At 39.3% G+C, this 26117-nt stretch overlaps 1 protein-coding gene across 2 annotated transcripts in view; it reads left to right on the top strand.

The window, feature by feature from the left end:
* mertka (c-mer proto-oncogene tyrosine kinase a) overlaps positions 1-26117 on the top strand; it is a 171876-nt gene that overhangs the window by 63789 nt on the left and 81970 nt on the right. For both annotated transcript variants that reach the window (XR_007933607.1, XM_028820523.2), the window contains exon 8: positions 3288-3418. Coding sequence is in view for 1 of the 2 variants with exons in the window: in XM_028820523.2 (XP_028676356.1) it covers positions 3288-3418 (131 nt within the window). In the remaining variant the exon portion in view is untranslated. The remainder of the gene's footprint in view (positions 1-3287; positions 3419-26117) is intronic.

Below are 26117 nucleotides of genomic sequence, written 5' to 3'. Positions count from 1 at the left end.
TCACCAATGGTGCTCAACACTAACATCTAGACTAACACAAACATCTGAATTAACATTTTTACTTAATTAACACATAATATCAAATAATGGAAAGTGACACAAAAATTATTCACAAAATAGTTAACAAGAATAAATAAGTAAACTATGATAAAGGAAACTGAGACCAGAGATGGAGCTGTGGCACAACCATGACAGTAGGGATTTGGAGCAAAATAAGTAAAGAGGGTGGGACCCTCCAAGAAAGAGTAGTGCTCAGGAATGTAAAGGGACCTGTGGTCACCAGAGGGAGCTCTGAAATGGGGGCGGGGGGCATTCCCAGACCCAGAAATAGTTCTTGGGATTGCCTCAAAGTACCTCCGTATAGATGAACACAAACTTCTCCCCAATGGCTAGAAAGCTTTTGAGGTCGGGAGGTGAGACAGCAGCAAGGGGGGCTGAACCTGGCAGAGATTTACTGTGGCCAAGTACATAGAGGAAGTGAATGAGAACAATGTATTGGGTTCAGCAGCAGCTTATTTTTTAAAATTATTCTTTTACTGTAGTGATTCTCCCACATATATAAATTTTAACCCTTATTTTGTGTTAAATTACCTTTTTTTGCTTTGCGCCCTCCCTCACCATCACCTGTTGTCTATAGGGGAGGAGAAAAAGCTTTAGATTTGTCAAAAATTTTGATCTCCAGTTTTTGACAGATCTCGACGTTTTAGGGTTCCCAAATACCGAAAACATTGATATCTCGATGACGGCTGTCTGTGTCTGTGTGTCACAGTTTCTTGAGGACTGTCTAGAGCTAAAATGGCTGAACGAAACATAAGCCTGTTATGAGATGATGATTAGTTTTAGTGCTGATTAGTTTTTGAACCAAATTGTGCAAGAGAAAAAGACAAATAACGTCATTCTGCAATTAATTATGAATTCTTCTCATCAACTGCTATCATAATGACCTGTTTTATGTTCAGAAAGATCAACATCAGAGTGGTAAATAATGACTGAAATGTGGTTCGGGTAACTTCCAAGGGCGCATAGCCTACTGATGCTCACGTCTGAATATTTTTGTAAAGAGCTTTTGTTTTTAGCATTTTGTTTCACTGGATAGTGTTCAGGACATTCCCCACTCAAACTACATTTAACTGGAAGTCCCTTGCGAGGAGGGGACATCTTGTTGATTGCTTTAATTAATTACTAGCATTGCCATAGGTAAAACTGAAAATCATTAACGGAGTGATCAAACAAAACAATACAGGTGGAATACAGTGGTAATTTTAAAAATTATATTGCTAAATTAGACGTACGGTAAAGCAAAAGTGCGATAGCCTACATTTTATTTTGATTTGTTACATATTGCATGCAAAAAGAGTGATTAAGTCACCGAGATGAAATTGAGGATCCACAGATTAAAGGAGACCTGTTTTACTGTGCAGTACGGGGAGATGTGAGCATATTTAATGAGTCTTTGGTATGAAGGAGTTTCCTCATGTGTTTACGTGGGCTGAGCGCCATAAACTGCCATCCTGGGGTATGACTACTGACAGATTTGTATATGTTTACTGCCTTTTTGGCTAGCACTCTGTCATCTGTATTTTAAGTAGTGAGCATTTCATGGAAAAAGGAAGAATTACAGCAATCTGTTGAAGAGTTAAGTCAGGCATCACAGACAAATTTAGGATCTGACGAGAAGAGTCATGATGGGCTGCACTTTACAAGGCAGGAGCGAACTGTAGATGCGGCACTTGTTCTTCACTGTGTAAAAATACCATGAAAGACAGATTTGTATTTTTTTAATTGTATATTTTAATGAAATGTAACAAAGCGTACATTTCAGTTCATTGCTTAGCTCAATTTTCTTATGGTAGCAATGCATCTTGAGTTATTGATGAATTATTTTGCATTGTAAAATTGGCCACACAGGTAGTTCCTTTTAAAAACGCATTGAGTTTCTGTTCACTGCTAGACTTTTAGTGTCTTTTAAAAGAAGCTGTCTGTCAGTCACGGCCATTTACTCTTTTTTTTTATTCTCATCAGAAAAATTTTGAAATGATACCCAATGCTGATTTATCAGAATCTGCTTGTGTATCGTGTCCTTTGAAATGTGATGACTTCATTTCGAATGGCACTGTCTGTCTATGTACGGCCTGTCTGCTGTAACGCTGTGACAGTGGCCCCTCCATACTTTGTCTCCTAATCAGCTGCATTCAGATTTTACTAACTGTTGGTAGTGCCATAAAATTAATTACGAAAAACTAGTATTGAACTGATCTCTATTTTACTGCATTCTTACTCTACTGTATATTCTTATCCTGCTTATCAGCACTTTTTGTTTTTTGTTTTCTTTTCACTAATTTCATTTCCCTCCATCCTTTCCCTTTTCCAACTCTCTTTTAAGGCCTTACTTGCCAAAGATCCAGGTCAATACTTTTTACTGAATGCCATAAAATGGAAGACAGTCCGCTTCATTCTTATACTGCATTCACGTACTGTGGGAGTATTTCAGAGTTCCCACTTGTGACATCTCACATTCCCACTTCATTGCATTCATGTGGTTTTCCAGTCGGATTTTGAGAGAACCATAAAGTCACTGTATGATATGCTGTACTACTTTGTCCACACAAAATGCAATTAAAGAGAAGCTGTAATTTTTCTACAAAATGAAGCATCAAATTAAACACATTAACAGTGACTCACATCACTCCAAATACAAAAATGCCATTTCTAGCTGACCAGGCTATTGTTCTTTATTTATAGTATTAACTAAAGTGAAAGGTCAGCGTTACATCTCACAAGTCAGAGAGTTAAGGTAGCATTGTTTTTTCTGAATTGTCCGACTTGGAAATCCCCCTTCTATGGTTGTTCATTGAAAATTTCTTACTGGCAAAGTTGTGTTTCCCATCTGCTGGATAGCAAGTGACTGCAGCATCCGTCTTTCTCTTTCATTATGTGACTTTGACTTGTAGTTTTAACTCATTTCTAATTCCGTGCTTTGAATACATCACATTAACTTTTAATATTTTATCACATTTTATTACACTAATGTCAAGAATGGTAATAATGAACCATATCATGCCCTATTTAGAAATATTTTATTTTCAGAAGTATCCGACTATATGAAATTATCATCGGGGTAATGCTGGGAAATGTCCAGGTCAGCAAAACCTTATTCTGTAACTTAGAAATATTTTATTTTTCTCCACAAAATACATTAGATATAAGTTAATTTTAAGTACGCTCTGAAAATTTAAAGAATGCATGTGAAACTTTTCTTTTCTAATCTCACTTTGTCCTTCTTGTAGTTCCGACTGGGGCACCGCAGAACGTTACACTGATGGTCAATGGCTCCTTTCTTGAGGTGACGTGGGAAACTCCTCGAGCGGATAAGATCAACGGTAACCTGAGTGGCTATGCTGTCCTCATCAATGGCTTTGTAAGTGTGTATCACAAATAACCATTCATCTGAAATCCTTGCACTGGTATACATTTTCAGCTAATTTGTGAGAAGTATTCATTGCACCAATGCTCAGCAATGTGAGCTTGGAATGACCTTCTGTACTAGGAAAGAAGAACATCTCACTGAGGAGCTTTTTAGTGGGTCTTTTCAGACACCTTTTGATATGTAATCTCACTAAGCCTTTTCAGCCATTGTTAACCTTTAAATTAAAAGTAAACATTTAATCAAATTTTAATAAAAGGAGTGATGACTACTGAGAGCAAAGAAGAACGCAGGAGTATAGAAGGGTCACCAGCATCGGCTTCTCATTGTTTTAGAGATGTTTGGATGCTGATTGCATATTCAAGATTACGATCATTCTTTTTATTTGTATATTTGTGCCTTTTTATTCCTTTAGGATTAATAAAGTATCTATCTATCTATCTATCTATCTATCTATCTATCTATCTATCTATCTATCTATCTATCTATCTATCTATCTATCTATCTATCTATCTATCTATCTATCTATCTATCTATCTATCTATCTACATTTATACAATGTACATTGGACATCTTTTAATGCAACCAAGGTATTGAAAGCTTTTTTTTTTAATTTTCTACAAAATAAGCCATTTATGTTTCACTTTCTGACTTTTTTGTTACAATATCTTTTTAAATGAGAAAAAAGGCCTGACTTTATCTGTCTTGATTTTAGATTTTATATTAACAGAAGTTGAAATTTCACTAAGGCTGTGTTGACTTCTGGTATCCACTATATACAGTATATACTATATTTATATTTGGGGTTTTGTATCCTTTTTTCCCCAGCCTTTTGTGCATGCCTTTCCAAGGATGCTACAGAGCAGTTCCCGTATATACTTGCGTTTAAGTTCTCCTGCGGATAAGTCGGGGCTTGATTTTACCGTATAATTTCCGGTATTTTATAATGTCGGTCGTATAAGTCGAATGTGGAAAACTCACGCTATTGGTCCAAGAGATTATGATATGTTAACGCTCACCTGAGAGAGTAACCACGTAGCACACTGCCTTTTTTTTCTATGTGGGTGCGGCAGTGCGCTGTATCAGCAGCGTGTGCTCCTAACCTCTCTCTCTCTCTATTGTGTCCACGTGACCACACAGTAATACCCGAACTATTCCGAAGAGACGTTTGCACTGATTTGTGTTTTTTGTTTCTCACACCCTCATACACCTTTATCGTAAGAGCATCCCTTATCTATGATGGAGTGTTCGATCAGAAGAAAATATGAAGCTGGTATTAAATTAAAAGTTGTTGAAGTGGTGAAAGAAATTGGTAACTGGGCTGCTGCAACAAAATTCGATGTGTCAGAGAAACTGGTGTGAGATTGGAGGAGGCAAGAGATGTAAAAAAAAAAAAAATTAAGTGTTGCATTTTTGAACGGGTATACAAGACGGGGTCTGATTTTATGATTGATTTTTTGTGTTTCAAGAACTGACTTATACGCGAGTATATACGGTAAATACATTTTTGGTAAATACGTTGTTTTTTTTCAGCAGATGGACTGATTGCACTCATTGAGTTTTGCAGTAATGTCACGTTTCCAAATCAGAGATGAGTAACAATAGCTTATCAAGCCACAGTAATATTCCTTTTGTGGAACAGTCTAAATCTGGCTTTATTTGATACAACTTCTAGTCACAGGGGATGTCAAACTTGAAGAATGCAGTTGCTGAATATGTCAGATAACATGAGTAGATATTGCAGGGCAAGGCAAATTACATGACACTGTCATGAGTTTCCAACATAGTTTCACATTTCTTAAGTGCTGCAAGTCCATTCCTTATTCTGACAGCCAGTAATGTACTGCCTGACAGAGCTGGCACTGTACAAATGCTTTTCAGGTATAGCAAGTTCAGCCTCAATCGCAGCTCTTTTTTATTTTTCTTCATTTTTTCTTTCTGTCATGGTACATAAAACAAGTGACTTCAGTCAGACAAGCCTCTCTTCTATTTGCAAGGTCCAAAAAACACCTTCATTCCTTATTTTTCGTAGCTGTATTATATGCATTGTACTTCTTGAGTGATTGTTAGCTTTTGCATACACACAAGCCCCGCTTTGACTGATGAAATTCAAATGTGTTTAATTCTTTTGGGGTGAATAGCAGACTGGTAGGATTGGGTCTTTGAGGATGTCAGACTACATGAGCACAGTTCATGGAAGCAGACCTCAACTGGCTCTGCTTGCTAAGACTATCTTTATATATAATGCTCTACCGTGGCTGTCCGTTTGTCTGTCCAGGATTTTACATCACCAGTAGTTTGCAAACCGTTTCATCTGTTGACCTGAAATTTGGTACACATATACTACGTGACGTCTACTATCCGCTTTTGGGGTGATGATTGACCTCCAAGGTTATTCCTCTTTTTGTTTTTATTTTATTTTATTGTAGAATCAACTCTCGACAGTGGCCAGCAGTGCGGTGTATGCATACAGGCGTCGTTCTCATTCCCTACCACCTTCGCCGTCACTTCCCCTCCCTCTTCATATCTTACATCATTCTTGAGGCAAATTGAAGACTTAAGTGCCAGCTTAAGTGAAAAATTCATGAAAACGTACAAAGTAATTGCAACACAAACACTGACTTGAATCAGTTTTAACGCGAAAAGATGCCGATGAAAGAAGAGAAGAAGCGGGCCACTAGGGCGGAGAAAAGAAGAGCTGCTCAAGAAACAGCAAGTGCATCAACCTCTGAGCAAACAAATGCTAAACATACAGAGAAAGAGGATGAAAACTAAGACTGCTCAAGTCAAATGTATTCACTGTATGTTATCGTACAGTGCACTGTTATTGGTGTAAATATAATCTGCGACTGAAAATCAATTAAAACAATGTGTAATGCGACACAGCCTTAAGACAGTTGTTTTCTGCTCTACACTCCGGCTCAGAGCCCATTTATTCCAATTCTGCAGCTGAAAGTATAAAACCACAAGAAAAGGAAAGAAACATAAAAACATAAAGAGCCAGCAGTCAAAAGTAAAGTCAGTTTATGAAAATACTGCACTGGGAGATTTGTTACTTTGTCTTCCCACTCTTATGACAGCAATAGTCTTGTGATGACAGACACGTGGAGGAGAAATGCTGAGTTCTCTCTTTCCCAAGGTTCAGGGTCAGTGTGCCGCTTCCTTTTTATACCAGCTGATATTTTTGATGCATTTCTGCTTCCTTTAGCATCAACAGGCACGGCACTAGACACAAGGTCTTGATTTCTACAAAGCCTTTGCAATTGCTTAGTGATCTGCTTCCTCGGCACTCTCTCCATGCACTATGCCTGTGAGACTGTTGGTTTTTTGATTTTTCTACTTGAGTGGAAATAGAAACAAATAATCTGCACTTTTCTGTGAAGTATAATAACATTAAATTTAAATGCAATTACTTCTGTCAGTGTTCATCATGCTGTCACCTTGACCGTGCAGGTTGTTTCATCTTCCACATTCACCAAAATAATGTGTTACAAAAAGATTTGCTTGATACAGAGCTGGATAAAATGTAGAAGTTTAGTTTCTAAAGTATTGTGATAGTGCTTATTTATTGCTAATGTTCTAAGTTCTTGGTGAAATTCTTTGTTTAATTATATTTAATTTGAGAATTACTATATTCAATGTAGTCAAGCAATACTTTTTGTAGTTTTGTTCTTAAATTACATTAAATAATGTTTTCTTAGCTATTGGAGGATTTCTGTATTGTTGGCTTTTTCATCTGGGAATGAAATGTTCCTTGTGCTTGCTGTCCATATAAATTTATCATGCGCTAATGAACTGTAAAAAGCTTTGCTGCTGCCAAATAATTCAAATTTCTGTTTATAGTAAAGACTTTAGAGATAAGTTTGTATTTTCATTTTTCAACTCTTTTGGTGTATATGTGGAATAAGCAGGCTTCTCACCAGGCATTCTCTCCTTTTCAGTAAAATTGACAGATCCCTCAGATTATTTTAAATGTTCTGATTTACTAATCCTGCCTAATAATTATATTTAGAGAAAAAACATTCCATGTCCTACTTTGACAGGCAAAGGAACCCTAAAGCACCAGGAGCAAATTTATATAAAAACGGTAACATTTAAATAAAGCTGTGAACTGAATTCTTCCAATAAATAGCCTGCTTCCTTTAAAAATAATAATCTGAACACAACAAACTAAACACAGTTTTCATCATAACCATTTATTACATGCACAGTAAATAAAGATTTTTGTGGAGTAAGTAGGCAGGCTTGCACATCTGAGCTGCTGAGTCATTCCAACAACAGGAACTTCTTTATTATGATGATTAAATACTCATAGGGTGGCAAAAATATTATTCTCAACACCTGTTTACCAAATCATATGTATGACAAGAGGCATTGTTTTGCTGATGTACACTAAGTAGACTTGACACGTGGTTGTTAATTCCAGCCTCCATCTGTTGAACTGAGGGTTCAGTTTGTCTAAGTTTGGGCTGAATATCTCAACTCTTTGACTTTTTAACCCTTTACAGCTTTATACAAATCCACAATTCTTGATCACAGATCTTCTGAGAGCTCTTTCTTGTAAGGCATACTTCACACTAGCAGTTGCTTCTTGTGAGCAGCAAACTCAAAATGTTTTGAGTGTTTTTTATTGGTTGACATATCTCCAAACCACTCCCCCAATCTCATTTCATTGGCTGGAGTCCAGGTGCACCAACTCTTTTGAATTCATCAGCCTTGGTATTCAGACTTTTTCCAACTTACACCTGTGAATTTTTGAGTGATGTATTAACAAAAGCAATGCAATACTTTGTGCATTATTAGAAAAAACAGATTGTTCTTGTTCATTTTTTTAACTTAGATGATCAGACCAAATTTTATGATCATTTTATACATAAATGAGATTATTTCCAAAGGGTTGGCCTCCTTTTTCTTGCCACTGTCACACCACATGATTTTTCTAATGATTTTCATTCACATCATTTACAAAATTTAAGCAAGTCAGGGGTAGTCACAGCCTGCTCCCATGATAGCTAGTTTAGTTTAGATTATTTTTATTATCGACAAGTGGAAATTTGTTTTGAGCCAGTCGTCAACATACAAAAGCACATTACTACTGTAAAAAGGAGCTAGATATGTGTCCGACCCGACACAGATTGGACACGGAGGCACACATATAAAATAAATAAACTTTTATTTTTCTTCAGCTGGAGGGCACGTCTTCCCCGTGTCCCCCAGCCACAACACAGTCCCAAGCACAATACAGCAATACCAAAAACGCTCTTTCTCTGTACCACCACTCCTCCCAGGCAACCTCGTTCTCCTCCACGCAACTCTGGCCTCTGAGTGGTGGTTGCTGGCCCCTTGTATTGGGCACCCGGAAGTGCTCCAGGTGTTTGATTGCCGACATCCGGCTGCACTTCCGAGTGTGGCAAAACTAGTGCCCAGAAGGGTCCAGCAGCTCCTGCTGCAGCACCCCCTGACGGTGCCTGCGGAAACCAACAGGGCTGCACCAATCTCCACCTCCCATGAAGCCCTGCGGGAATCCAAGGCACTGCTGCAACCCAGGGAGGCTGCCACCTAGTGTCCAGGGGGAGATACTGGAACATATGCTGCAGGGCTGTCCCAGCCTGGCATGGGCCCCGGCCACCTGCCACACTACATACATACGTATATACATACATTTTTTAATGACATATTTATATACATAAAATAAGAATTCTATAATAGTTACTGATTTCCACAATACTGAATTTGGACCATTTAAAGGTTTTATTACAATTGGTATAAAGCTATTTCTACTTCTGTTTCTTTTACATTAATAGTCATTCTGGTGTGTGTTCAGACCAAAGTGTGTGTAAATATTTATTGACTTACTTATCTACCTATTTATGTATTTATTAATTTATTTAAAGAGCTCATGTAAAAAGCCAAATTTACCCCTGGGGACAAATAAAGTTCCAGCTATCATTCAGTGCTTTTCCTATCTATCTATCTATCTATCTATCTATCTATCTATCTATCTATCTATCTATCTATCTATCTATCTATCTATCTATCTATCTATCTATCTATCTATCTATCTATCTATCTATCTATCTATCTATCTATCTATCTATCTATCTATCTATCTATCTATCTATCTATCTATCTATCTATCTATCTATCTATCTATCTATCTATATACTTTGGCAGTGAGTATCACGTACTAGAAGGTAAAATTTGTCAAGCAGTGTGCCTGGTCCTTTATAATCTTATCAGCTTTTCCATTTCCTCTTTTATTACATAACCCTTGAAGTCCTAGTTGCGATTGTCCACAGAGAGCAGATGGCAATTGAATTATTTTAGTTTATTTTTGTTGGTCACAGAAAGTCTGCTAAAAGAAGGCCAGGAATGGAAAAAATAAGTGTGCTCTCAGTATGACATGTATGCTAGTTGAAATATTCATTTTCCTTAGCCCTTTTCGTAATTTGGTGCTCTATTTTCAGTTAAGTTCAAGCTATAGTTTATTAACTTTACATTGAAATCTCAGTAACAAGGTAAAGTAACTGTTAGGCAAGTAAGTTCAGAAGAGAGGCTCATCTGTTTGATGTTTCATGTTATACCTACCATTACAGAACAGAAAAAAGGGCTGAGACTGCAGTTGTACTCGCTGTACCTGTAAAACTTTCAAACAGCATCGGTGCAGTCAGGCTGCACATTATTGCGTGTCACAAAAAGGGATGAGCTTTCAATGCTTTAGAAATGTGAAATTCACCACAATCCATATTGTGGATTGAGCTAGAGCTGTATTCATTATATCAGTTGAACAACGCTTAAGGGAATCTTGTCATTTCTTTATCTTGCAGTAATTCCACAACAAGCGTGAGTTAATGTATATATTTCACTATTCTAAGATTTTCCTAACTAAAATGTAGGCACATGGAGGCTGTTGCCTAATTCTAGAGCACTAGGAGCAAAGCAGGAACTAACACCAGATTATTTCCACAGTTCTTATTTATTTTAGATGTATTTGTGCATTGATTTAATAGTTGAAGGTCACTGGTAGTGAAAGAGTGGCATTGCCATCTATACATTGAACAGTGATAGAAGCCTCTGGGTTTGAAGCTCAGTAGGATGGACCATTTATTTACCACCTTGATCATGAGGTTGTGGGTTTCACTGCAAGAAGAGCATAATATTCCATGGCAGATGACCATTTCCTTAAAGGTTCTAACAATTAAGCATAATTAGATGTATTTGTAGTTTAGTTAATACCTGTTATTTAATTGTGGGTAATGTTAGTTGTCTATGTAGTTGATAGCTCATGGAAGAGAATCGGAGAAAAGCTTTGTGCAGAATTTCAGGCAAAAACAAGGATACAGCTAAATAAAATGTCTGAATAAGGAACTGAAAGCCCATCTGACATTTCAGTTAGTCAACTGAATCATTGAGCAATCTCTTATGTGCTCCTGTGTAGGTCTTCTACAGTAACTGCATGACTTCTTTGTAAAAGTTGAAGTTGTCCACAAAGAAGTGGAAGCACTATTTGAATCACTTCTCTCAACTACTTGGTGACGTAGAAAGAGTTCAGGAGTTACGGTATTAGCTAAGAGTATCAAGAGAATATGCTGATATGGCAGGCTGCTTCACCACATTTTGTGGACACTTTGGTTTAGTTTAACATTCTGGTGTTCATTTATGTGAACTGAATACAAAGGTCAAACATTTCTGGTGTGATGTGGCCAAGCGCATGTAGAAACAGAGCCATGACAAAAAAAGAATAGTTGTGACGCCAGCCGGATTGTTACTGTTTTTCTTCAAATTTTTCAAACTTAAAGTAAGTGCCTTCTGGGAACAAATGGCATAAGCTAGTAGTGAAAAACACAAAAGAAAACAGGGCTCTGGATAGCCTCCTCAACAAATAGCAGGTTAGCATGGATCTCTGAACCCGTCAGGTATCGGTCATGAAAGACAGCTCAGTGGAGGTAGTTGGGCTTCTCATAAGGGAGGACCGGAAGGGGCGGGACTAATTTCCCTCACTGGGCGGCTTCTCTGAGCTGCAGGGAGAAAAGGAGATGACACAGTTAGCGACAGCGCTCCCTGTCACCCCGGCAGGTTACCACCTACCTCGAGTGAATCAGCTAGGAGATCCTTCAATGCACATGCGAGACACTGGGTGTATTTTTTGTGCCTTTTTGTTCTCCAGTGGCAAAATTTATTTGTGCAAACATAAGACAATATCTAAATACTGCGTTCATGAGATGCAAATTTTATTATGAAAAAATATTTTGTATGCATGCAATGCATTGGTTTATCTTCTTTACATTGAAATCTCAGTAACAAGGTAAAGTAACTGTTAGGCAAGTAAGTTACAATTCCTAGATTACAAAAACCTAACAGTTAATATCAGACAGAACCCCACCCAACAATAGGGTCTTCAAACAGTCAGAATTTCGAATGGAGGTGAGCAGCTCATTCCACCAGCTAAGAGCTACACATGAGAAAGAGTCTGGACTGAGATTTAATACCATGCAGAAGTGACATATCATCAGCATAGCACTGATAAGAGAAACCATGAGATTGGATGATAGGACACAGTGAGGAGGTTTATAGGGAGACAGGAGTGGGCCCAGCACCAGTCCTTGAGGCACCCCAAACTTGCCTTGTGCACCCTTGACATTTCTCATGTCTGGACACATGGTAGGATCTGCCCAAGAGGTGGGACTCAAACCACCTAAGTGCCATCCCAGTGAAGTGATGTTAAGGTCAAAGAGGGTGGCAAGGACGATCTAACAGTTTACTGTGTCAAAGGCAGAGGAGAGATCTAGCAGGAAGAAAACAGATGACATGTTGGTAGCTCTAGCCTGCAATAACGTGTTGACAAAAGTAAGTAGAGCCGTCTTGTTGGAATGGCCTTCAGTTGATTAGGATCGAGCAGTCTGTTCAGTAGAAGAAAGGAAGATCCCTGGCTTGAGACAACCCAATGTTTTAGATAGAAAGGAGAGAAGAGATATGTATCTATAATTACTTACTTGAGATGGGTCAAGAGTGTGATTCTTGAGAAGAGGAGTGATTAGGGCGTGTTTGAAAAATTTAGGAAAAATGCCTGACTGCTGAAGGGGGTATTAACAATGTGTGTAACTGCAAGAATAAGTGAGGGAGAAATAGCATAGAGGAGATGTGAGGAAACTGGGGTAAAGTGAACAGGTAGTGGAACGACTAGAGGAGGAGGTTGGACATGTCAGTGGTTGAGAGAAGAGAGAAAGAGGAGAAGGTTCTGGTGTGTTCAGGTGGGAGCAGACCGGCCAGAAGAAGTGACGAGAATTGACTGCTGATGACTGTCACGTTTTCTTGAAAAAAAGGTTGCAAAGCCATCAACAGACGAGGAGTTTGTGGGTGGAGGTGGTGAAAGCAGGGAATAAGCTATGAATATCAGATGTGTTGCTAATCCTGTTTTGAAGGAAACATACCTTAGCATTGGTAGAAAGTGAAGAGAGGGAAGATAGACGAGAGCGATACTTATCCAAGTCAATCTGGACATTTGACTTTCTCCATTTCTTTTAAGCTGTTCTAAGCTCGGTCCAAAGACTGCGTAGAGCTACAGATAGCCAAAAATGAGTTCTTCTACAACAGCCTAGGAAACAGCTGTAAACTTTATGGATGGTGTATTTCATACCAAGTTAAGGAAACATTTCTTCATGCAGATAACTATATATTTGAAGGATAAGTTACCATAATGAAGTTGATAACAGCATTCAGTAGGCTTTTAAAATGTGAACAAAGTGTCTGTTAATTACAGTGGTGTCTTGAACTTAATTCATTTCAGGGGGTCATTTGAATTGTTCGAAGTCTGAATCAATTTTCCCAATTAGAAATAATGGAAAGTGAATTAATCCGTTCCCAGACCTTAAACAATACCCATTTTGATGAACTTAAACAGCAAATACACATAACTTAAGGTAAAATAGCATAATTAATTGCCCTAAATAATAAATTAAAACATGAAAACAATTAATAAAATATGTAAATACTGTATAATAAAATTAAAATTGCATTTACTGTACCTTACTGAAGAGAGGTGATGTCCCATGTGAATGCTGTGGTTCATAGATAGGGGTTATACTATATACCTGTACAGTATATATATAACCAGACACACCAAAAATAAAGTGAAAAAAGCACAGAAAACACATGAGTGTAACACAAGATTTGCTTTCACAGCGAGAGCAAGAGACGACTTGAACGCACAACTGATGACGTTTACGCGCGTTGCGTGTGCAGTTTGAACATAGAAACATCGTTCAAACGCCAGATCAAAGTTCTCTAAAATTTAGCGTTCGAACTCTGGATTGTTTGAAGTTAGAATCGTTCAAAGCATGAGGCACCATTGTAGTTGAATAAGGGTTGATAGAATGAGCTGGCTCTTGTTCCAGTTTTCCTCATGACATTATTTAGCTGTGCTTTAATATAGTTTAACTGCTATATGTTTTGTCTTAGAATGTTTTGTCAAAATAAGTGAAATATATTCCACAGACAAAAAATAAAAATCCTTAGCTGAATAATAACTGTATCTGTACCTAATCTACTCTATACAGTATATATATAATCCTAAGCCTAGAAGTGCAATGATTTTGTGTCACGTTTTTATGTCACTTTTTTGTCACGCTTTACATCGGGCTTATTTTAAAAACTACATATACAGTATATATGTTTGGTATGATTCTTTTCAGAATTTGTCGAACTTTAATGTGATGTTGTTAAATTTTCAGATTCTTATTCCTTTTTAAATTATAAGCTAAAAAATATCAAGAACTCACATCCCGAGAGATGAGACTTTGTGCCAAGAGATTTAACCACGCCCGGAGCTGGAAATAAAAGACAAAGAGTAGGACAGCTGCTGTATAGGCTTTTAAATGATCGAAGTGCCATGTGAGATGCAGGTCACGCAGCACAGCAGCAGCAAGCCAGCAGCTGATTGAGCAAAGAGGAGGTAAAAAAGCTGTATTTGTTTCCCATTGTATCACCGTTTAAGAGGGGGTTTCGGAGGAGCGACCACGTCTCCTTGGGGTGTCTTCAGCCCTCCTCTTCACAACGCGAGCAACAGAGACGCGAAATGGCTGGCGCGTAGTGCAGAAAAGGGGGGTTGGTGAACAAAGCGAGCAGGGGACAAGCCCCCTAGTAGAATATATAATCTCAATCACACTCATTACTCCTTGCACCCCCAACAGAAATAGTCCAGGTTGCCAAAGTCGATCCCTTTCCCCACTCATTTTTCACACTCTCCAGGGGCCTCATGTATAAATGGTGCGTACGCACAGAAATGTTGCGTACGAACCTTTCCACGCTCAAATCGCGATGTATAAAACCTAAACTTGGCGTAAAGCCACGCACATTTCCACGGTAACTCATTCCTTTGCGTACGCAATTTATCCGCCCGGTTTTGCAGACTGGCGGCACCCAGCGTCAAAGCAGTGCTACTGTTCCTGTGTGATCACCCTTTCTTTCTTAGACCCACATTCCTGGCGCGGCTTTATAAATACACTGAAATTAACTGCATATTGTTTATTAGTGCAATGCATCTGATTGTAATTAACCTGTAGCAATATAATGGTCCAGGGAATAGCCATAGTATTCCAAATACCATAACTGCTTTAGCGTTGTAACTCTCACTGCATCTTCTTTCAGCTGATCCCGTTAAGGGTTGCCACAGCAGATCATCTTTTTCCACATTACTCTCACTGCACCACTCGGAGTATTTATATCACTGTATCTGAGTGGGAAATCACAGCAGCAGCTGATTGGAAAGAGAATTATCGGTACACAGCATGAAGCAGATGCTGCCTGAGCCACAGCAAACGCTTTAGTCCCTGTATGGACTTCGCGGTTTAGAAACAGTTTAATCCCAAGAACTCTAAACGCACTAAATCAGTCCATCAAGTGGTCCCTGTAGAAATGTTTGGACTTATAAGTACAATTACCCCACTGTAAACTTGCACTACAGTTATAATATTGCACAACCTGCGCCACTTTATAAAGCGCGTATTTACATGTGATGACGGTATTCATTTCTAAGACGAAATGCAGCAAAACATGTTGATTATATTATACAGATAAAACTTTAACTTCATTTAAATAATCTGTATTGTTAATAATTAAACATGTGAGGACACGGTGCCGCAGCGCTAGCTAGTTCAGTAATTGTTCCTGCCTTGCGCTGTATTATTGCTGGTGCTGACGTGACACTGGAAAGATAGACGGATATAATAATTAAACACGTACTACTAAGATATTTCAATGTTCCTTAAAAGTTTTGAAGAATCGAAGTTCTAAGCTTACAGATGGCTTCACGTCTATTACATAGCTTATTGTGTGGCGATTGAGTTTTTGGAGAAAGAAAAGTAAGGACAGGAATTGGAGGTTAGTACGTTTGAAAGAGACAGTACTTCTGTGATAAATTATTTCATTGAAGGTTGCGCATGGCGCAGCAAGCCTCTTGCGTGAGACATGAACAAGCACTGCGCCACCGTGTTCCCATGTTTAATAACATGCTTTCATTCCTATCATCATGAAAAAGATATCACGTATACATCTCGTATTTTAATTATTCAGAGAGCTGTAATATCAAGAATGTAATGGATTATGTGTCCTGTCGGAGAAAGAGAAAGCCCGTTTAAAAAGCAGGTAGTGATTCATACACATAGAGCACATAGAAGATCAAATACAGAACAAAGCATTTAACATGCCACTTTAGTTACAATGGGATTTGAGAAACTAGTAAATTAAACGATTTTAAGATGAAGTTCATGATGTTCTACTTTAATGGTAAAATAAACTACGTGATTAAAGTGGAAATTTCGAGATTAAAGTTGACATTTCGTGCTTTTTTCCCCACTGTGTGCCTTTTTTTTGTCTGTACCCTAATAAGCTTTCATATGACACTCAGACGGTGGGCTACGACTCGCTTTTTCACGGCGACTTTGATATGTGATTTCTTTTTTATTTTGGGCACTGTGCGACTTTGTGAAGTTGAGCCTTCGAGTTTCTCCGACACTCTGTCACTCGATCAGCTTCCTTTTGTTGATTATACCACTGTTTAAACCAACAAATAGTACGTTTTTCCTTTGCCTCCACTTGGTATTCGCTGAAATTCTTATATTTTCTCCCGTGCTTTTCCCATTGTCTTTTCACAGAAGGCTATTTATATTGATTTGCATATTCAAAGAGGCGTAATTCTGGGAGGAGTTGGGGCGGGACAGAAGGCGCGTGCACGTGCGTTACTTTTCACGCAAATCGGGATTTATGTAGTAGAAGAACGTGAAAGTATGCGTGCACACAGATTCCTGCATCTGGATTTTTCTGTGCGTACGCACAATCCCGCTTTTGTGCTTACGCCATGTTATAGTGTGAGTTCTACGCACGGCGTTATACATGAGGCCCCAGATGTGTATCTTATTGCATCCATGGCCCCCACAACTTATTTAGCTGTTCCCCTTCCTAGCACCGGAGTCACAGTGTATGGCAAGGCGGGTTACAATTCAGAAATGTCATCTAGACATTTAGAAGTTTGGCATCTCATTTAGACACTTTGAAATGAGTAATAAATGTCTGAAATTCTTGTCGCAATATATTGTGGTTGTTAGAATGCTTGGCCAACAAGACATAAGACCATTTCGTATATTTTTAAAACCAGACATGCTGCTGATACATTTTTTACTTCTTATTGCCTAATTAAATAGTTTCCTTCCCTATTAACAAAATAAGAACTGTTAAGTAATTAAATACCCTTAAAATCCATTAAAATTGAAACTAACTCCAGTTTGCAGAGGCACGGTTCCTTTTTCAAAAGTCTTATTTTTGCCTGGGGCAGTGTCTTTTGCCAAGAGCTATGACTGTTTTAGTTATGCTAAGCAAACTGCTCTTTCTCTTTAATATTTCCCTGACATCATGTTATGGAACAAGACAGTCCTCTTGACTTTTCTCTGACCTTCTTGGGTTAGGACGGCTGCCAGGAGTATCTGTTTATCCATCAGGGGAGTGTCCTCCATGACATACTTCTGGTCCCATTCTGTGAAAAGAGCAGGACAGACTCTGAGGAGATCTCAGTCCGTCTTCTAGTAGCTTACCCTGTAATTCTGGTTTGTAAAGGCTGGCTGAGCAAACTGTGGCAATATTAAAATGCCCATTTCGGGATATCCACAGTTAACTTCAAGAAGTGTTAAGATAACTGTCTCTGCTGTTATGAGATATCTCAGAATTACTTAAAAAATTACTTGTTAAAATTATCTGTCTTAAAATAAAGTTAAGGCATATATTTTTAAACTGTATGTGTATTTGAAATGTCATGAGTAAATTTTGGTATAATAAATGAATTCCTCCTCATTTGAAAATATTGTAAAATGGAGTAAAAGTCCAGAATATACAAGTCTTTGAGTGGCAGCATTTACTTAGTGCTTCTACTTAAGAATCATTCTCTTTAACACTGGCTAAACAGCTTTGGCCAGGATTGTGGCCACATCCAAAGCTAATGTCACATTCAGCAACTTCTAGTTGTTAGGTATCTCAGACTTGACAACTGGCATTGCCTATCTGGTCACTGGACCTTGTCAGTTCACACATCTGACAATCATTGACTAAGTCAGATTACGTGACTGCGTGATGAATTTCCAGCACGTCCGTGCACGCCCCTTTTTCTGGCAACCAATAGCGTGCTGCCTGATGGAGCTGGTGCTGAACAAAGAGTCAACAGGTATGGCAAGTTAAACTGTAATCTCTGTCCATTCACTTCTTTTTTCAAGTCAAGTCAAGTCACTTTATTTATAAAGCACATTTGAAACAACAGAAGTTGACCAAAGTGCTGTACAGCTTCCGTAAATACACAAATACATCCATCCATCCACCCATCCATTTTCCAACCCACTGAATCCGAACACAGGGTCACGGGGGTCTGCTGGAGCCAATCCCAGCCAACACAGGGCACAAGGCAAGAACCAATCCCAGGCAGGGTGCCAACCCACCACAGTACACAAATACATATACAAATAAAAATAAATACATCAAAACTGATTAAATAAATAGCATAAATGGTATAAGTAATAGCAAGAGTGGTGTTTGGGGGTGGCAAGTGGGGCAAGCGCCCCAGTGTGACGATGCGGGTTTGAGCATGCTCCCGTCTTCTGTTCGGGAGCCCTTAACCTGTCAACGTCGGTAATGTTACCGATGAGCTAAGCAGTGAGGCAACAACATAGCAAGGGGATGGTACAAAAGTGTCAAGTGCCTTTATTTAAAACTGGCCTTTGCTGAGAGCTGTGGACCCACTATACCACATTCCACCCCCCATAAGACTCCAGTTGCACGGGAAGGCTCCATGCCACTGCCAACCCTGTGCAACTGAAGCCCAGGTCCACAGTTCGGCCACTCTGTACTGCACTAAAACCAATAAAAGCACTAAAAACAAAGCCCACAATAAAACCAACCCAAGCCCCCTTCATAAAAACAGGACATTAAAAGAATAAGAACTTTTAAAAGACAAATAAAGCAATCAATAAATAAATGTCCATAAAAAAGCTCTGTCCTTTGAAAATGTCCTCCTCCGGCTTGGTCCCATGGGTTCTTGTCAAAATGTCTGGCACCAATCCCACTTATATATAATATAACAACAACAACATTTATTTATATAGCACATTTTCATACAAAAAGTAGCTCAAAGTGCTTTACATAATGAAGAAAAGAAAAATAAAAGACAAAATACAAAATTAAAATAAGACAACATTAGTTAACATAGAAAAGGAGTAAGGTCCGATGGCCAGGGTGGACAGAAAAAACAAAAAAAAACTCCAGAAAGCTGGAGAAAAAAATAAAATCTGTAGGGGTTCCAGGCCACGAGACCACCCAGTCCTCTCTGGGCATTCTACCTAACATAAATGAAATAGTCCTCTTTGTAGTTAGGGTTCTCACGGAGTCACTTGATGGTGATGGTCATACAGACTTCTGGCTTTTAATCCATCCATCATTGTTGGAACATCATGGTGCTTTGTGTAGATGGTGGTGGCGCAAGCCACAACCAAAAGGACACCGAAAAAGGAAACAGAAGAGAGAGTGGGGGTTAGTACAGATTTTGAATGAATAGTTATTATAATGAATTGGATATACAGAGTATCAGGATTTAAATTACAGTAAAGTTATGAGAAGGCCATGTTAAAGTAATGTGTTTTCAGCAGTTTTTTGAAGTGCTCCACTGTATTAGCCTGGCGAATTCCTACTGGCAGGCTATTCCAGATTTTACATGACATCAACATGAGTTATGACTATGACATCCTGCATATTGAGACTCAGAGTATACTTAATTTGGGTACTTTTCTAGAAGAAGCCCTGCTAATTTCCGCATGACACTGTATCGCATTTCGCATTGTGGTAGTATTGTCATAAATTATGAATTGCACTTTTTTAATAGATTATATTGTTATATTTTGATAAAGTCCGCATGTTATCTTGCAAAAATTTAGCTGAATACTGTAATGAGAAAATCCGGTGTATGTTAACATTTTTATTAAATTTGTGCGCACGTTTATACAGTCCACACATACCAGTAACAGCATTTGAAATAACGGGCCCCGCGTGGGGTTGGTCAGCCCTAGGCCCAGCACACCCCAAAGGTACCTCTGAGTAATAGTATAAATAAAGTAAAAAGTTTGAAAAGTTTGAAAAGCTTTCAGTTCTGTCATGGTGTGTAAAACACAAGACATCAGACAGACAAGCTTCTATTCTGACTGTGACGTCCAAAACTCCCATGTTCTGTTTCCCTTGTCAGTGCATTTTATGCATTGTACTTCCGGATGAGCGCTCACTGGTTGTCAGCTGTCATGCACCCTTACAACTAAAGTCAAAACCAAGCCTTTCTGATGTCATCGGAGAGAGTTGTAGACTAGTTGGAGTGACTCGCTGGGTATGTCACATTAGGTGCCTGCCCGTCATGGGAGCGTGCCACCATCTACCTCTGGTGCACTAAGATTATGTAAGTGAAGGCTACAGCTGAAATCACTGGAAAAATAATCTAATGCGACATGGCCTTAAAGCAGAAATATGATCCAAGAAGTAATTCAATCACAGGTCGTCTTCAGAATTCTTGGCCTGTAGCTTACAAGTAATATACAGGGTAGGAGGATGAGAAAGTAGAACATTTAATGGCACACATCTCCTGCAGTTTCTTAAAGTCTTTTTCAAGGTATCGCAAATATATTTCAATACGCCTGATACAAATTTTGAGAAATCCTGCAACAGACAGAGAGCCATATTGTAAGAAGGAATATTTACAAGAACTTTACAAGTTCATCATGGAACATATCCACAAACCTATTGTGACATTTCTGTTAATGTTTATTTGGCCAAATATATCCATTCATTAGCAATCCCTGTGTGTAATCCAGTTCAAGGTTGTGGTTGGCCTACCCCATTAATAATGAGCCAAAGACAGAAACTAACCTTGAATGAGATACCCGTGGATTGCAATGCCCACTCACACACCTGCTCACACAGAGCCATTTTGAATTTACTATTAACCTAACCTGCAAATCTTTAGAATGTGAGGGGAGAACAGGAAGTATTAGGTGAAAAACCAGTTACATGAGGAAAACTGTGAAGCTCTGTGCCCGCAACTGAAGACATCATCATTTGATATTTTTGCTGCATTTCTGCTTCCTTTAGTATCAGTGGGCATGGGACCAGATAGCAGTTCTCTGGAGCATCAGTAGATAAAGAGCTACAACAGGGATCAAATCAGAATCGCAGTTTTCTTTCTTCCATCTCGACTCCAGTGCTCCTCTCTCTCATTCGCTCGTCTCCCCTGCACCCCAACAGGGCTAATACACAGATGAATGCGGTCCCCCATCCGGCTACTGTCTCAGCCATTTCTTTTGTTGCACATTAGAACTTATCAAGCCTGGCTACTCTTTCCTGCCACCTCCATTGGTCTCCGCAGATCCCCTGGAGCCCACAATTACCCTTGTTTCAACTGCTCAGCAAGGTTTGATCCTCCCCTGGAATGCCATTCACTTCAGTCCACCTGGGGGCATCCATTCACCTTTCACCGGTACTGCTTCAACCACCCAGTTCTCTTCTTTTGCCCTCAAACTATTTTTTTCTCGCTTTTTCCCCTCTTTCAGTTTCCTCTCTTTTTTCTTCTTATCCCTTTTCCAACCTATTTAGACCTTTTATATCCTTAGTGATCGTAGGTGCTGTAAACAATCAACAGAGCACTAATGAAGGGGTGGCTGATCTGATCGCACTCGCACATGTGAATAAGCAATCCGCCAGTTCCTCCATTAAGCACTCCATGACTGCACATCACACAGCTACACTCATGAAATCTGAGGCACACTATTCTCATAAAATCCTACTCTTACCCTGATCCACCATGGACCCCTGACAAGCTCCTCACAGGTGGTGCAGTGGTAGTGCTGCTGCTTTGCAGTAAGGAGACTGTGGAAGATTGTGGGTTCGCTTCCCGGTTCCTCCCTGTGTGGATAGCGCTTTGAGTACTGAGAAAAGAGCTTTATAAATGTAATGAATTATTATTGTTATTATTAAGCTGTACCACAAGAATATGCAAACGCCACCTAGGCAGGCATGGGGTTTGAAATTCAGACCTGCCAGAAAGCAGTACTAACCACTCTACCACCATGCAACCCACAGAAAAATCATCTGTTATTATAATTACTAAAACCCGATTTGTAGTTCAGTAACTTGTACCTGAGAGAGAGAGATTAGGAGCACGCGCTGATACAGCGAGCTGTGATTAAATAAACAGAAAAGAAAAAAAGCAAGAGGAACGCGAAAAATTTAAATCTTAAATTTTTGCACAAGACTCTTTGTTTTTTTGTTTTTTTATTCCTTGCATCTGTGACAAATGAATGCTTGATAAGCGTTAAAAACTGGAGAATAATAAAGTGAAAAACAAATGTTGGTGTTGCCAACAATTTCCCTTTGTTATCTGTCCTTGAACTGTGTAATCTGAAGACCAAAGAAAATAAGTAGTAAGCATTTTTATCCTAACTCAAGTTAAACAGCAGAATGACTGAAGTAAGCACAAAAACGATTGTGAACATCGAAGCCCCTCAGGCTGCTGCCTCAGCCCCCAACACTACTCATAATACACCCATAACTCTACAGCCGGATAGAAACAAGCACTGTTATCAGGCTAATTCACAGGAATAACTTGTTGGTCAGGTGTTCCTGTTAGTGTATACGTGTAGTGTATGACCAGTAGGCGGCGTTGCAGCACCCCAAACCTCAGACACAATCACCACAACACAAGTCCTGGGTTAATAAAAGGTTTACTAAAATAAAGTACCTTATAAGAAGACTTCAACAGTGGCATAAACACAAATATTCATCTTTCTTCTTTTTCCTCTCCTTCCACTCCTCCAGGTCAGCCTTGACCCTCTTCCACTCGAAACCAGCTCACCTGGATGAGGTCAAGTGACTTCTTATATGCATGAGCAGTTCCATTGCATAGCACTTAATGGCGGAGGTTCTACAAAGCAGGGAGTTCTTCTCCCTGCAGCGCCCCCCTTGTGGCACCCAAGGACCCTGACAGGGTTGTTCCTCCTCAGGACTACGAAACAAATGGATTCCTGCGGGTGTCCATACTGGGGTCATGCTAGAGAAGCACTGCCATCTATTGTACTAGAGAAAGAACTGCTCTTAATAGACAACCGCCCTCAATCCATTCATTAATCTTCTACCCCAACTTGAATAGTAATAAAGCACCATCCTGGCTAGCTTATGCCTTGATATATAGTGTCCATCCATTATGACCCCCGTCCAGGCCAGGAATCACTCTTCATGTCCATCCTTTAGGGCACTTAAAAGTTAAATATACATATAAATTCACACTCACCAGCCACTTTATTAGGTACACCCGTTCAACTTCTTGTTAATGCAAATTTCTAATTAGCCAATCATATGGCACCATCTCAATGCATTTTGGCATGTAGACATTGTCAAGACGACCTGCTGAAGTTCAAACTGAGCATCAGAATGGAGAAGAAAGAGGACTTAAGTGACTTTGAACATGACATGGTTATTAGTGCCAGTTGGGCTGATCTGAGTATTTCAGAAAGTACTGATCTACTGGGATTTTTATGCACAACCATCACTAGGATATACAGAGTGTGGTCCAAAAATGTGAAAATATCAGGTGAATGGCAGTTCTCTGGGTGATAATGCCTTGTTGAGGCCAGAGGTCAGAGGAAAATGGCCAGACTGGCCGATGGAAAGGCAACAGTAACTCAGATAAGCACTTATTACAACCGAGGTATGCAGAAGAGCATCTTTGAACACACAACACGTTGAACCTGGAAGCAGACAAGTCTCGATTTCTGCTGCAACATTCGGATGGTAGGGTCAGAATTTGAAGTCTAGAACTTGAAAGTATGGATCCATTCTGCCTTGTATCAACAGTTCAGACTGGTGGTGGTCTAATACTGTATGTGTGGGATATTTGCTTGGAACACTTTGCACCCCTTAGTATCAACTGAGCATCGTTTAAATGTCACAGCCCACTTGAGTCTTGTTGCTGACCATGTCCATCCCATTATGACCGCAGTGTACTCATCATCTGATGCCTACTTCCAGCAGGATAACGCACCGTGTCACAAATCTCACATCATCTCAAACTGGTTTCTTGAACATGACAATGAGTTCACTGAACTCAAATGGCCTCCATTTGCTGTTGAATCAGTGCCATGAAGAATTACAGCAGTTCTGGAGGCAAAATGGGGTCCAACCTGGTACTAGCTAGGTGTACCTCATAAAGTGGCCAATGAGTGTATAGAGTGTAGAAGCTGCACTTTCTTCCAGTGTCTCTGTGATTTTCCTGTTCTCCACATCCCCAAAGATGGCAGGTTAGGTTGACTGGCAATTCCAAAATGCCCCTCTGTGTGTGTGTGGGGATGTATGTGAGTGAATCATGCGATGGACTGACACCCTTTAACCCTTTGCTTTTTCTTGCATTGTGTGAATAGGCTCTGGGCTTCTGTTTGCTTGAATTTAATTAAGTGTATTTTTTATTGTATTTAAAATTATTATTTAATACCCTTGATTCATTAGGCCTAAGTGTGTTTAGCAAAAAATAAATAAAATTAAATTCCCTTTTTCATTAGTAGAAAGGAATACTTTTAAAATGTTGGTTATATGTTTAAAAACTCTGCTGCCTCAGAATAGCAGTACTTGTGGTCCTGTGTCCAGAAGTTATTATAAATGGCATTTCTCCAGTCACACACAATTGGTGGGATGTTCACATTTCCAGTAGTAGAATGAGAGCCTTTATGTGCAGATCTGTTTGCTGTGCTGGGTAAATGCCATTTTGTGGGCAGACTTTTGTCATAAAGACTTAAGAAGAGAGTCTCCACAAAATGGTCAAGTGATATTTTCTCTGGCGTCTTTGATATTTGTTTTTTTTTTTATTTTTGTTTTTTTCAGCTTTGTTCATAGTGAAGGTAGAATGAATTCTCCAGAAGTCTATGATTCAGTAACACTGGCATTTTTCCTGTGAGCTGATAAACTTCCTTCACGCTACTTTTGTTTTTTCGGAATTGTTGCTTTTTCAGATCAGCTTTACCAGGCGCTGACTCATAAATGTCCAAACGAATGGAAAATAAAACCCCAAAACAATAGCCTCTGTGAATGTGCCGGCTGCACAGCTTGCTTAGAGACTGGAATCCGCACTGTAAAAACAAGCATAACGCCATCTGTGACGAACAAGCATCAGAATATCAGAATTTGTCCGGGTCAGGATTTTGGAGGTCAGGAAAATGTGACAGTGGGCACAGCTGGTTCATTCACAGGAGACAAACAACACCATCCATTAGCTGCAACAAAGATACTTCCAAGAAGACATTGAGCTGAAAAGGCCACATGAAACCAACAGGCAGTTCTGGGAAGTGACAGGCGACATCCCCTTTTTATATCTGGCCGACTTATATCAAAGATAAGAAAGTAACAGTTGTTCAAAGGAGAGCAGTTGTAGTGGTCCGGTGCCACTAAGATTCACACCGTCAAAGGGACAGTGATTTATTTATTTTTTTTAGTGGAGATTTCAGGGATGTACCCAACCTTAGCCCGACCATCACGCACTCACAAACAGAGACAAAAAGCCACCAGACATAAAACAGCAAATAAAGAATGTATTAACGATAATAAATGAAAACAATGATTCCACCCCAGTACCCCTTATGGCGTTTATACATTAAATACAACAAACCACAAACAAAAAACACACACAGTAAAGTCTATGAAAAACAGCAACAGATGTAATGTAAAGATGAAGGTAAATAGTCCAGAGATCCGCACGTTGAAGGGGAATATAAAGATAGTCCTACCGGTAAATTCTGAAATGGTGAAGTCGGGTGGACGGGTTCAGGAGCGATCCTTTCTTCACAGGATGGCCATGAATCCATATACAGTCCTCGCGTAACAGGCAGACAGCAGACAATCCAGACCCCGACCAAGAAATGATCCAGGACAAAAATGAGACAGCACAGCTATCAGACAAGAACATCAGACACAAACTACAAAAAAAATTTTTTTCCTTGGTCTCACCAGCCTCCTTTTAAATGCCGCACTGACCTCCTTGAACCCAACAGCCCCTGCACCCTCAGAAGAAGACCAATTAGAGCCACTGCAGGGACTGCTGGGAGTTGCAGTTTTTAAGCCCCAGTAGCACCACTACACAGTT

The sequence above is a fragment of the Erpetoichthys calabaricus genome, chromosome 15 (genome assembly GCF_900747795.2).
Source record: "Erpetoichthys calabaricus chromosome 15, fErpCal1.3, whole genome shotgun sequence".
In the NCBI taxonomy this organism is placed as follows: Eukaryota; Metazoa; Chordata; class Cladistia; order Polypteriformes; family Polypteridae; genus Erpetoichthys; species Erpetoichthys calabaricus.
The sequence above is the reverse complement of the archived record's forward strand: the minus strand, read 5'-3'. Positions and strand labels throughout refer to the sequence as shown.